The sequence below is a fragment of the Camelus ferus genome, chromosome 10 (assembly GCF_009834535.1).
Source record: "Camelus ferus isolate YT-003-E chromosome 10, BCGSAC_Cfer_1.0, whole genome shotgun sequence".
NCBI lineage: Eukaryota > Metazoa > Chordata > Mammalia > Artiodactyla > Camelidae > Camelus > Camelus ferus.
This window is the reverse complement of record NC_045705.1, coordinates 35,384,992-35,398,631: the sequence shown is the minus strand read 5'-3', so window position 1 is coordinate 35,398,631 and position 13,640 is coordinate 35,384,992. Positions and strand designations below refer to the sequence as shown.

The window sequence follows — 13,640 nt, the reverse complement described above, 5'->3', positions numbered from 1 at the left end:
CTGCAGGCATCTAAGTCATCTTTATATGGTTCTGTACATTTTCAGATCTGACTGTCCTGACATGAAAGAGGGGAGGGGAAGCTTGGTTTTCTATGTGATTTGTAAGCAGTATCGAGCTTGGTGACAAGCCTCGATAAATGATTAGAGAATAATTAAGAGTTCCCTCAACCCCCACCTCCTCAGAGCCTGTTTCTGTTTCTCTCTTGTCTTTCGGCACAGAATAATTCAACATCAAGTGATGCTGATTAGGGAGAACTCTCTAGCCAGTAGATGAGTTGAGCTTTTAAAAAACGGATTTCTTAAATAATTTGTTCCAAAGACAGACTTGACATGAAGTTGGCGTGATGATCAGCAGGTCACTGCGTGGGAGCAGCAAAGATGATTATTCTGGACCTGGCTCTTATTTAACCCCCATCTTGCCCAGGATTGCTTTGCATTTCAAAAGGCTGCCTATTCTTTAAGAGCTATTCACACACTACCTCCTGGAGGACCCAGCCCTCTTCTTTGGAAGTGGTCCACAAGTTCTTTTGCGTTCTTGCATAGTTCAGCTGTTTCTGTCCTCTCTGGCTTGTTTTTATAAACCTGTGTGTAAAGTCTCAGCCTTTCTTCCAGACTAGTGGTTCTCAAAGTGGTACCCAGACCCAGGGCATCAACATCACCTGGGACCCTACCCTAGACCTATTAAATCAGAAACTCTTGGGGGCAGGACCCAGCAATCCATGCTTTAACAAGCCCCTCCACACACACACACACACACACACACACACACACACACACACACACACACACACACACGTATAGTGATGTATGATACTTTGTGAGTGGTGGGAGTCACATTTTGATGTTTGAATGCTGGAAGATATGTTTTAAGAACAGAATTTCAATTAACAAAGCCAAAATAGGTGCCATTTGGAATTTCCTGGCCCTGGCAGCATCCTTTGTGTCGTCCTCACTCTGTAACTGACAGACACTGGAGGCAAAAGGAGTGGGCTCAGCATGTTTTCTAATTGGATTGGCAGTTGTGGTGTAGTGGAGGAATCCCTAGATGAGGTGGGAGGAGAAATCTAGATTTTAATGCTAGCCCTGTCACTTGTTAGCTGCATAAACTTGAGCGAGTTCTCTATGCCTTCGTGTTCCCATCTACAATGCGGGGAGTAATAAATAGCACCTTCCCTTCCTACATACAAAGCTGTTGTAAGGATCAAATATAACCATGTGCAACTGTATGCAGAAATGCTTTAAACACATGAAGTCCTGCATTCATCAGTTACCATCAAAGCCGGGTAAGCTCTACCTGACTGTCAGGTTGAGCCGATAAGGTCCAAGGTGAATGGACTTGTCAAGATTCTTTCAGTCACCAGAAGCAAAAAAGCACCCAGGCAACCTCAAGGAAAGGCAGGTGTGGTGGTGAAGTCGGTTCAAAAAAGTCACATGGTTTGGGACTAAAATAGGCAGTGAGAAGCCTCTGGGCACCCAGGCTGCTCCCAGGCCCCTAGTGGTTCTCTTCCCATGGGCGGCATGGCCTGGTGCTCTCTCAGCTTCAGCTCTATTCACCAGCTGCCTCTGCTCACTCAGGATGGCTTCCTCTGGATGTGGGCTCCTACCTGGCCAGATAACCCTCACCAGCCCCCTGCTTCCATCATGGCTTTTGGCTTCCACTCTCATCACTGACTGCCTCATTCCTGGGCACATTTGAGTTCAGACCCGAGAGTGGGACCCTGACTGGCCCAGAGCCTCTGTGTACCAGGCCCTTGGGACTTGGTCCGAGCAGGTGTGGCCAATCTTCTGGTCCACCTGTGCTTCCTGCTGAAGCAAGAACTGTAGGCAGAGTGTTACTTCTCAGAAGGAGCTGTGAATGAAAGATGGATAAAAGATAAAGGAGGAAAAAGTGTATCCAGACACGAGAGCAGGCACCCCTCCTTGGAAGGCCCTCGTGCTCCTGAACAGCATAGTCAGTCTCATTACCACCTGCCGTGTGTCTCAGTGGCCTCACTGGCACATGCTCCCAGGTTGTGTGCAGAGTTCTCTGGGAAGGGCAGCAGGACCAGAGCCAACTGCAGGGACTCTGGCATCTGTGAAAGCTGCAGCCAACAGCCCTGGGAGGAGAGGTGGGAGCTCTTGGCTAGAGGCAGCCAGTGAGACACCTGTTCTCTATTCCTATCCCTGTGCCCTTGGCCTCAGTGACTCACTGGAGGTCCCTCTCATGGGGTAGATTATAATTTGAGGCTTGTTATCTGAGGACACAGCAAGGAGGTTTGAAAAGTCGGAGGCTACCCTTAAAAGAGCAAACTTCCTTTCCCTCCGTCAGGCCATAAATGGGTTGATGATGATTTAGTTTCTTATCTGTTAGTATAGTTTTCTAAATAGTGATGATTTTATTTGACTCATCCCATCACAGGATGTTAGACCTGAAAGATCATCTGAGCCATCCACTGCATCAGAACACTTCCTGAGCCAGAGTAGATTCTAATGAAGTATTTGCTGAATAAATTTAATGAATTCTGTAGGTGAAAATAAAGTTCTAAGAGAAAAAGGGATGTGGCCAAGGGTACCTAACAAACTAGTGGCAGGAGTAGGACCATAACCCAAGTTTCTTGATAACAGCCCAGGCGTGTCCCCTTACACCACGACTCAGAGAATCCTGAGGTTTCAGATTTGGAAGATTCCATGCCATCTATCTTTAATGCGCCTGCAAGACCCCTGCCAGTCAATAATTTGCCCTCTCCTTCAGCACATCAGTAACTGGAAATGTGTGACCTTATAGATCTGCTCGTCTATTCATTTGGTCATTTAACGAACAAACTTTCATTTAACAGCTGCTTTGAGTCAAGAATACTATTTACTGGAGATTCAGAGATGAATAACACATTTCCTCACCTCAAGAAGTTTAGTATTTGAGTAGATACATACACAGCAACAGAATGTAACCCAACATAGTACGTGGTGTTCATCTCTGACTCTTACAGAATTCTTTCTTCCTTTGAACCACAGTCCTTACTCGCTGGACCTAAATCAACCTATTAGGGCCACCAAGCAAAAGTCTAATGCTTATTTCATGTAATAGACCTTTAGATATTTTTAAACTGGGGTCATACTCCCTTAGTAAGCTAAATTCCCAATTAACTCAAGAATTCTTTATTTAAAATGTGGTTTCAGGTTCTCTTATCCCTCTGGTTGCTCTTCGATAAACATGCTCCAGTTCCTTATCAGTCTCTTAAATGTGGCTCCCGGATGTGAACAACTGAGTTCCGAGTACTGTTTGAGAGTGCATTGCAAAGCTGAACTTCCTATCACTCCCTCATCCTTCGAGGCCTTGCACATCTGAAAATACAGGGCAGGGAAACATAGCTTTGTTGGCCACCAACTGTTTTCTTGAGTCTGACTGTTGTCACACCCACTGCCCTGACCTCTCTCCTCTGTTTCCTCCTTAGTTTCTCAATACAACAAACGTCACTGAGAACTTGCTTTGTGTGTAACGCTCACCAGACTCTTTGGAGAATCAGACATCTTGTCTTCAAGGAGCTCACAGTCTCATGGGTGAAATGTGGTTTGCCCCAAAGACTGAATTAACAAAGAACCAAGACTGAACATAATCAAGGGAACAGTCTTTTTCCTAGACCCCTCCCTGGAGCTGTTCTTAATAGTGGTTGGTAAACTTCTGGGTATAGTTGAAAACAGATCTCCCAGTTCAAGTGCCAGTGCAGAATTGGCTTCAAGCCCAGGCTGTCAGGGGCTTTGTCAAGTTTTTGTCATTGCATTGACCTGGACTATTGCAGACTGAAGGCCTTTGAATTCCATCATCTGCATAGAAAGCAGGGGCACCTACAGGGACTGACACCTCACAGGCCACGGAACAGCTTTCCAGCACCTGGCACCTGCCCAGTGCCAATCTGGAGTGCAAGGGGAGAAGAGTTCTATCATGTTTTGGCATGAGTTGGCCTGTGTTTGGGCTTCTGGGAGACAACAGGTTTAATTTGCTTTGACAGTGCTGTTCCCCAGGAGGAACTTTCCCCAAACACCCTGCCTTCTTCACGTTCAGCACAGTGCTTGTTTGCTTTCCTGTTTTTACCGTGGGGAGTTTCTATGTGTTTTACGTGTGTCTGTGTGTATGTTTACCCCCCGTAACCCACATGGCCTTGATTGGGTTCATTAGACCAAGCTGGCGTTTTGTTTGGGTTCACAAATGGAAGGCATTTGTGACCTTTACTTAAAACCAAAATACCAACTCTGCCAAGTCCTGGGCAAACCTCTTTACATGTGCAGTGTTACACTATTTGCTCTTCGAAGTGCATGCTATTGTTAACTCCATTTCAGAGATGAGGAAACGGTTATTTAGAGATGAATTGTCCAAAGGGCTCATAGCTAGCATCAGACCAGAGCCCATACTTTGGTCCAGGCCATATATCTCAAACTTTGGCTTCAGATAGAACGTGGTTCACCTATCAGATTCGCCCTTGTAGCTATGTGATCTTAAGAAAGTGACTTCAGCTCTCAGTCTCCATCTGAGACTGTGAAATTGTGGCAAAGACACCTATTTCTCATAATTATAAGGAATAAATTAGAATTTGCGATATATGTTTCACAGATCCATTTGAAGGAGTAAGGCAGTCTCTGTTAATCTTCTCTCAGCTTTGAGTAGCTGTACAAGTAAAATCAGCCGTGCTGTGATGTTTGTTTCCCTCTCTTCTTTTGGTTGTCAATAGTAAACCCAACCCCGCTTCAGGATCAAAGAGGTTGTAATGGATGTTACCTGGAGTATAAGTTTCACTAACTGTAGTCAAGGTGGTGTGTCCAGTCATCCAACTGGCTGCTCTGGAGTCCAGGTTCCTTCCTTCTTGCCTGAAGCATTAGCATCGATCCTTCTAAAGAGAAGTCAAAAGGAGGCATCAGAGAGGGCATCTCTCTCTGTTGGGCATTAGGTAGACCTTGGCTCTTCAACCAAGCGCTTCCAGAGCGTTGCCGATGTCCAGCTTTGCAACTTCAAGAGAGACAAGAGAATTGGAGGAAGGAGCCATAGGCAGGAAGCACAGGCCTCTGTTAGCTGGGATACATCACAGGCAAACTAGCCAGAGAGAAGGTGCTGGGAGGGAGGGATAAGTGATGGGTGAGCAGAAAAGAGAGACTGAGGTTGGCTAGTAGGCTCCCACCTCACCCACAGCTGGTTCCTCTGGCTTTGGTGCTGGAATCCAGCATCAGGCTCCAATCACTGCAAAAGTTTACCTGATCAGACCAGGGCAGGAGACAGGTGTGATCACACCATGGTCAGTGATGGAGGAGAAAAGCCTCGCTTCCTCTTCTCGTATAACTGCCCCTGGAAAACGGAGTCCAGTAGGTAATTAGGCTGCCCAGTGGTCCTCCCCCAGGCAGGATTTTCCTCTGTGGTCTCTTGTTGTTTCCTACAAAATGAGGCTTTGGAATTTCTAAAAAGAAAAGTAGGAGGTGATAAATGAAGACCTTAGACTCAGGTGGACATACCTATCAAAGGTGATCATCTTTCACCTTGACACAGCGGTACTGATGATTTGTCTCTGGAAAAGGGTGGTGAGCAGGCAAAATGAGGCAGTACCGTGGGTTCACTGAGGATTCTATGGTTTCCTGTCTCCCGTGTCTTCTCCGGGATGGAGCACTGTTGTCTTTTCTTCCTTCTGCAGATGCCCCTTTGTGTTTCGAGCAGTATTTTGTTCAACATCCAGAAAACACACCCTCTCAGAACACATGTCCAGAGAAGGAGCTAAAGAAACATTTAAACTCTGCATCCCAATATAGATGGAAGGAAAAACCAGTTCCTGAAAATCAGGTTTCCTAGCAGGACCCACTGTTGTGGTAGAAGAACAAAAGTTTGGGGCAAATGCTCTTGTTTTCCGACATACCATGTACCTAATTATGAAAATCAGTTATTCACAGGCAGCTGAATTTTTAATTCAGATCTGAGCAGATCTAAGGTACACCTTCTGTTACATGAAGGTGGCTGCAGTTTGAGCATGATTGTAAAGCAGGAAGGAACTATGGGGGAAGAAATTCACCAAACACTAATTGGAAACATAACAACATGTTTATGCAATAAAGTTCACACTTCCCCCAAGCCAATGAGTATCACTTCTGCACTAGCGTTTAGCATAGAGATATCTGATCAATGGAGACTCATTATTTTTTGGATCCCAAGTGGACCCCAAGTAGTTGAAATACTTCCAAGAGGAAAAAAACTATGTACATAAACATTTCATCAAAAGGAAATATTCTCCAAATATCTCCCTTATACTTCCATGTTACTCTCGTATAATTATTCCATGTCTCCTAAAACTTCTGCCTTCTCTGACACCAACAGCCTGGGGCAAGTTTTGTAGCAAACAGGCTTCTGTTCTGTTAGATTTAGCAACCAGCATGATGCTCAGTCACAGAAAATATACTTTCCTCACTTTTTCACTCTGAAGGCATTTTGGATGAAAAGGTTTGTATCTTACAGACTTCCTAACTCCAAATCTAGAAAGTGTGTGACAGTTACCTGCAACTGATCCTGTTAAAAACACAGCTGGTGATGATGGTAATTGTATTAGGAGACGTATTTTATACCACTGGGTTTGAGAAAGCCTGAACCATAGAATTTTAGATCTGAGAGGGATCTTGGAGATCATCTAGGTGAATTCTTTGAGGGATGGCAACAAACATTTATCGAGACCCTTCTAAGGGCTGGATACCAGAGCAAGTACATAAGTGAATAAACTCGGTTTCTGTCCTCAAGGACTTCACAGTCAACGGTGTAGACTATCTGGTGCCTTAGTAGGGGTGATGGGAAAAGTCCCAGGAGTAACAGCCTGTTTAAGGAACTGAGAAGTCTTCTAAGCAGAGGTGATGTTTGAACTGGATTTAGAAGAAGGAATAGAAGTTGGCCAGCAGAGAAGGATGGGAGGAGAGAGTGCGAGGAAGAAGAAGCAGGTGCAGAGAGATCAAGCAACACGGCCGAGGTCCCACAGCCCCTCAGTAGCAGAACAAGACCTGGAAGCCAGGCCTTCTGCCTCTCTGCCATGCACTCCTTCTGCAAGACTGAAGCTGGAACCCACTCTCCAATTGTACCATTAGCCAGTGGTTGAATGTGAAAATAATCTTGCCTTAAACTTGACTCAGAATTCTTATTTTTAAAGGAATATTCAAAAGGAAACTTCCTAAGTCAGTCTCTCTAAAAACAGTGTTTTGTAAGCCCTCCTCACCTAGAGGCTTTAGGAACTTAAAGGCATATGGATTCTTCCAGGCAAAGCCAATGGGGAGTCGAGATGCTCAGGGCCCTGGTCTGTGAGCCTCACTCTGCCGGGATGCAGGCGCTTCAGACTGCCTGAAGTGACAACACTGGCTGGGTCGTACCCTTGGTTCTTAACTCTGTTAGTGGAGTACACTGCTTGTCTTAGCAGAGAGACATTGAGCGAGGGCAGTTTCCCACCCACTCACAAAAGGAAGCACATGTTTGAGCCCTTACCCAAATGTTTTAAGTCATTTCCAAGTTGATAATGGCGGACAACTGGGAAAAGACCTTTCTGGGAAATGCACCATGTTGTGAGCTCCTCAACCTCCCCCACTCTCTTTCCCCCATTTTCCCATACTCCAGCCGTTCTTCCAGCTCACTTCCTCCAAGAAGCCTTCCTTCTGCTGGTTTTGCCCCGTATCAGATGCATTGCATTGGTGCTAAGTGATTCTCTGGATTTAAGACTTGATGGCCTTGTCAGGATGCCTTTTCTGCACAGATGCTCTCTTAATTAATTATAGACTCATGGAATTTTAGAACAGGAAGCAGTCCTGGGGGTCATCTCTGCTCTTTTCACATAGGAGGTAGGTGAGGCCCAGAGAGGGAGGGAAGTTGCTTTAGGTCACCCAGCATGGTTTTAGAAGAATGGCTCCAGAACCAGGTCTCCTTACCTCCAGCCAGAACATCTTCCAGCCCTGTGCTGCTGCCAGGGTGACAGCTGTTATCACGATCTCCTAGTAGGCGACAACTTTCCTGTGGTCAAGGCTCATGTCTTATATGGTAACATCTCATTTAACAGAGGTCTTGGCTTCATGACATATAATTAGAACTAAGACAACAGGTTGGATCCTTAGCTCTGCCCCACTGTACTAACCTTTCCTCTGCTTTCACTCTGACTCTGCTGACTCGCTTTGAAACCTTGGGCGAGTCACTGCCCTCCTTCTGGGTCTCAGTTTCCTTCTCTAGTATATGAGAGCATTAGACTAGGTGGTCTCCAGGATCCCTTCAAGTTCTGAAAGTTCTAGAATTCACTGCCTTCCAACAGGTCCTTTTCTGTCTTCAGGACTGGCCTCACTGTCCCACAGACCTGCCTCTTTCATTTCCTGGCTTCAGCTGAGAAATAAATTCCTTCAAGGCGCAGATAGCGTAGTATCATTGAAGAAGACCAAGCTTGGAGTCCAAAATCCTGGGTTCAAATCCTGCCTCCATGACTTAGTATCTCTGTGGCTTTCAGCAACTCACTTCATCTGTCTACCAGCCTCGTTTTGTTGTTATTGTTTGTAAACTAGAAACATCAATACATGCTTGAAGATTCAGTGACAGTGGAATGAGATCACCTTTGTGCGAACACCTGGTGCAAAGAAGGCGTTCAGGGTATAGTGGCTTCTTTCGTTGCTTCCACGTCTAACATTATTGAGAAAAGGGCTGTTCCAGATAAACAGGTTTTCTAGATGACAGGTTTATTAACTGGAGCTATAAAACATTGATTAATATTTTCCTAATATCTTCCTGAAATGAATTCTGTATCTCGTGGACATGTCACACAGACAAAACCGGAAGTATAAGGAAGAGTTAAAGAAATAACATCCCTGCAGAAGGTGGGCCTGACAGCAATGCCGGGGATGCAGACAGTACAAAGGGAATATGAAAGAAAACCCCTCTGCCGTTTGAAAGAGCTTGGATTTTTTTTCGGTTTCAGCCAGTGAGGGGCCATTGAAGTGTTTTAAGCAGGAGCATGACAGGATCAGCTGTGTTTCAGAGAGATTGCTCAGGCAGCTGGGCGGTGAACGAATCAGGGTGCGGAGGGAGAGCGGAGACTGTGAGGCCAGCCGTGAGGCTGTTGTGTTAGCCCCGGGGAAGGATGGTGGGGCCTGGACCGACAGATGAAAATCAGAGGTGGGAAGAGACAGATTTACAAATCCCCAGAAGCTTTATGAAAAAAATACATTAATGAAATATCAGCCCACAAGAGAAAAATGTTAAACACAGAAGAGTGTCAAGACCACAAGAATCATCCCAGAACCTAGCATCCAGAAATAACCACTGACAGGTTAAACTGTTTTCTCCAGGAGTTTTAGCTGAATAATTTCTAATGTGTTTGCAGATACAAACATGATTTATAAAGAATTGATTTAGGCATAGATTTTCCGAAACATGTCTCTCAATGACAGTTGAGATGTACTTCAGTCAGAGTAAACATATGATTTTTAACTTTATTGATTCCTTTCCATGACTGGTCCAGAAGCTCCCAAGAGGGTGTGTCCTCATTAACGTGAGGCTGGATCCCTGGCCCTCTGGGTAGAGAAGCTTCCATTTGCAGCTCTCCTTCTCTTTCCTCCCACAGAATCTGTGGATAACTGCCCCAGCAACTGCTATGGCAATGGCGACTGCATCTCCGGGACCTGCCACTGCTTTCTGGGCTTCCTGGGCCCCGACTGCGGCAGAGGTGAGAACCCCACCTATGGGCTTGCGAGTCCCACCCCCAGCCCCGCGGGCAGCTCGGGTCCCACTTCTCAGGGCAAGTGTGGAAATCCAGGCCACCTCTTGCCTCTCTCGAGAAGGGCTCCCAAGGGCTGCTCCTCAGAAGCCCCAGGAGAGAGGTCTGCAGGCAGAGGCCTGGCATCTTCAGTTGTTTTGTCCACAGGTGTGCAGGTGAGGAGATCAGGAGGAAAGGTGGCCACAGTGAACTCCATGCCCGTGATGGGGGCAGGGGGAGTGGGTGTGGGGTCTTTTTAAAAAGTCAGTTTCCTGTTGGAGAGGGTGTGGAGAAAAGGGAACCCTCCCACACTATAGATGGAAATGTAATTTGGTATAGCCACTATGGAAAACAATTCAGAGATTCCTTAAAAAACTAAAAATAAACTTACCAAATGATCCAGCAGTCCCACTCCTGGGCATGTATCTGGAGAAAACTCCAATTTGAAAAGATATATTCACCCCAGTGTTCATAGCAGCACTATTTATAATAGCCAAGATATGGAATCAACCTAAATGTCCATTGACAGATGAATGGATAAAGAAGATATGATGTCTGTATATAGATATATACACACAGTAGAATACTGCTTAGCCATAAAAATGAATGAAATAATGCCATTTGCAGCAACATGGATGGACCTTGAGATTATCATATTAAGTAAGTCAGGCAGAGAAAGAGAAATATCATATGATATCATTTATATGTGGAATCTATAAAATCATACAAATGAACTTATTTAGAAAACAGAAACAGACTCACAGACATGGAAAACAAACTTACGCTTACCAAAGGGGAAAGGGGAGGGGAGGGATAAATTGGGAGTTTGGGATTAGTACATACACACTACTGTATATAAAACAGATCAACAACAAGATCCTACCATATAGCACAGGGAACTATATTCAATATCTTGTAGTAGCCTGTAATGCAAAAGTGTGTGTGTGTGTGTATTTACGCATAACTGAACCACTATGCTGTACACCAGAAACTAATACAACATTGTAAATCAATTATACTTCAATTAAGGGGAAAAAAAGTAAAACATGCTAGAGCAAGGTGAAATTATCAACATAATAAAAGCTATTTATGACAAACCCACAGCCAGCATAATACTCAACAATGAAAAGTTGAAAGTCTTATCACTAAAATCTGGAACAAGACAAGGATGCCCACTCTCACCACTTCTATTCAACATAGTAGCAGTCCTAGCCATAGCAGTCAGGCAAGAAAAAGAAATATAAAGGATCCAAATTGGAAGAGAAGAGATAATTGTCACTCTATGTGGATGGCATGATAGTATATGTAGAAAACCCTAAAGGCTCTACACAAAAACTACTAGAGCTGATAAAAGAATTCAGCAAGGTAGCAGGATACAAGATTAACATAAAAAATCAGTTGCATTACTTTACACTGACCATGAAATATCAGAAAAGGAAAGTAAAAAAAACAATCCTGTTAAAATTGCATCCAAAGCAATAAAATACTTAGGAATAAATCTGACCAAGGAGGTGAAAGACTTAAACGTGGAGAACTACAAAACATTGATTAGGGAAATTAAAGATGACTTAAAGAAATGGAAAGATATTGTATGCACTTGGATTGGAAGAATTAATATTGTTAAAATGGCCACATTACCCAAAGCAATCTACAGATTTAATGTGATTGCTATCAAATTACCCATGATATTTTTCACAGAACTAGCATAAGTAATCTTACTTTATATGGAGTCAAAGCAACACTGAAGATAAAGAATGAAGCTGGAGGAATAACCCTCCCAGATTTCAAACAATACTACAGAGCTACAGTAATCAAGACAGCATGATATTGACACAAAACAGACATGTGGATCAGTGGAACAGAATAGAGAGCCCAGAAATGAACCCACAGACTTACAGCCAATTAATCTTTGACAAAGGAGGCAAGAATATACAATGGAGAAAGACAGTCTCTTCAGCAAATGGTGTTGGGAAAACCAGACAGCCACATGTGAATCAATGAAGTTAGAATACTCCATCACACCATACACAAAAATAAACTCAAAATGGCTTAAAGAGTTAAATATAAGACAAGACATGGTAAACCTCCTAGAAGAAAACATAGGAAAAACCTTTTCAGACATAAATCTTAGCAATGTTCTCCTAGGGCAGACTACCCAGGGAACAGAAATAAAACCAAAAATAAACAAGTGGAACCTAATTCAACTTGCAAGCTTTTGCACAGCAAAGGAGACCACAAGCAAAACAAAACGACACCCTATGGAATGGGAAAAGATATTTGCAAATGATGCGACTGACAAGGGCTTAATTTCCAGAATATATAAACAGCTCATACAACTTAATAACAAACAAACAAACAAAAAAACCAATCCAAAAATGGGCAGGAGACCTAAACAAGCAATTCTCCAGTGAAGGTATACACATGGCCAATAGGCACATGAAAAAATGCTCAGTATCACTAATTATCAGAGAAATGCAAATCAAAACTACAATGAGATATCACCTCACACCAGTCAGCATGGCCATCATTCAAAAGCCCACAAACGATAAATGCTGAAGAGGCTGTGGAGAAAGGGAGCCCTCCTACACTGCTGGTGGGAATGTAGTTTGGTGCAACCATTATGGAAGACATTATGGACATTCCTTTAAAAACTGAAAAAGGACTTAACCATATGACCTAGCAGTCCCACTCCTGGGCATGTATCCAGAGGGAACTCTAATTTAGAAAGATACATGCACCCCAGTATTCATAGCAGCACTATATACAATAGCTAAGACATGGAAGCAACCTAAACGCCCATCAACAGATGACTGGATAAAGAAGTTGTGATATATTTATGCAATGGAATATGACTCAACCATAAAAAAGAATAAAATAATGCCATTTGCAGCAACATGAATGGACCTGGAGATCATCATTCTAAGTGAAGTAAGCCAGAAAGAGAAAGAAAAATACCGTATGATACCACTCATATGTGGAATCTAGAAAAATAAAAAAGAAGACACTAATGAACTTATTTTCAAAACAGAAACAGACTCACAGACACAATAAACAAACTTATGGGGAAAAGAGGTAGGAAGGAATAAATTGGGAGTTTGAGATTTGCAAATATTACCTACTATATACAAAATAGATAAACAAGTTTCTTAGGCACAGCACAGGGAACTATATTCAATACCTTACAGTAATCTATAATGGAAAAGAATATGAAAATGAATATATATATATGTATATGGATGACTGGGACGTTATGCTGTATACCATAAATTGACACATTGTAAACTGACTATACTTCAATTAAAAAAAAAAGTAAAGAATGCTAAAGCAAGGTGAGATGCAGGGAACATCTATCAGTATGAAAGGGTCCTAGCTTGGACAGAATGAGGACCAAGAAAGGGGCCCCAGATGAGGTGACATTGACTAAGACCGGATGCTGGAGTCGTGGGTCATGGGCAGGAGGCAGAGGTGGTTTTCCATGCTGAAGACGGTGCCCTGCAGATACCACGCCGTGATGCTGCTGTGGGGATTCTGCTTATTCTCCCTAACGTGAGATAGGCTTAGTTTGAGGCAGCAGAGCCGGCAGCCCTGAGGAAGCACAGTGATTACCTGCTGAGTGCTTTAAAAAAGAAAGAAGCCAGGTGGGAACTGGTGGAGGGCGGTACAGAGGGATGAGTCATTCCTTCTAACAAGAATTACTGTCTCATCCCATATGCACTTAAACTTAAGAGTCATGTCTAAAACAGCCTTATTGTATCTTGGTAAGGCTGGTAGGTACTTACAGCACAATGCAATATAATTTATTTTTATGTAGTGTCCTTCGTACAGGTGATCACAAAACCCTTTAAAATAAGAGGCAGAATGGAAAGACAATACTTTAAAGAGCAAGGTTGGGCTCGGCTATTTTTTTATGGGGGCAGTGGTGTATGGGGC

At 43.6% G+C, this 13,640-nt stretch overlaps 1 protein-coding gene across 1 annotated transcript in view; it reads left to right on the top strand.

The window, feature by feature from the left end:
* The window catches only part of TENM4 (teneurin transmembrane protein 4), a 2,614,134-nt gene that overhangs the window by 2,458,519 nt on the left and 141,975 nt on the right, over window positions 1-13,640 (top strand). The window contains exon 22 of the mRNA XM_032488752.1: window positions 9,579-9,680. Coding sequence (XP_032344643.1) covers window positions 9,579-9,680 — 102 coding nt within the window. The remainder of the gene's footprint in view (window positions 1-9,578; window positions 9,681-13,640) is intronic.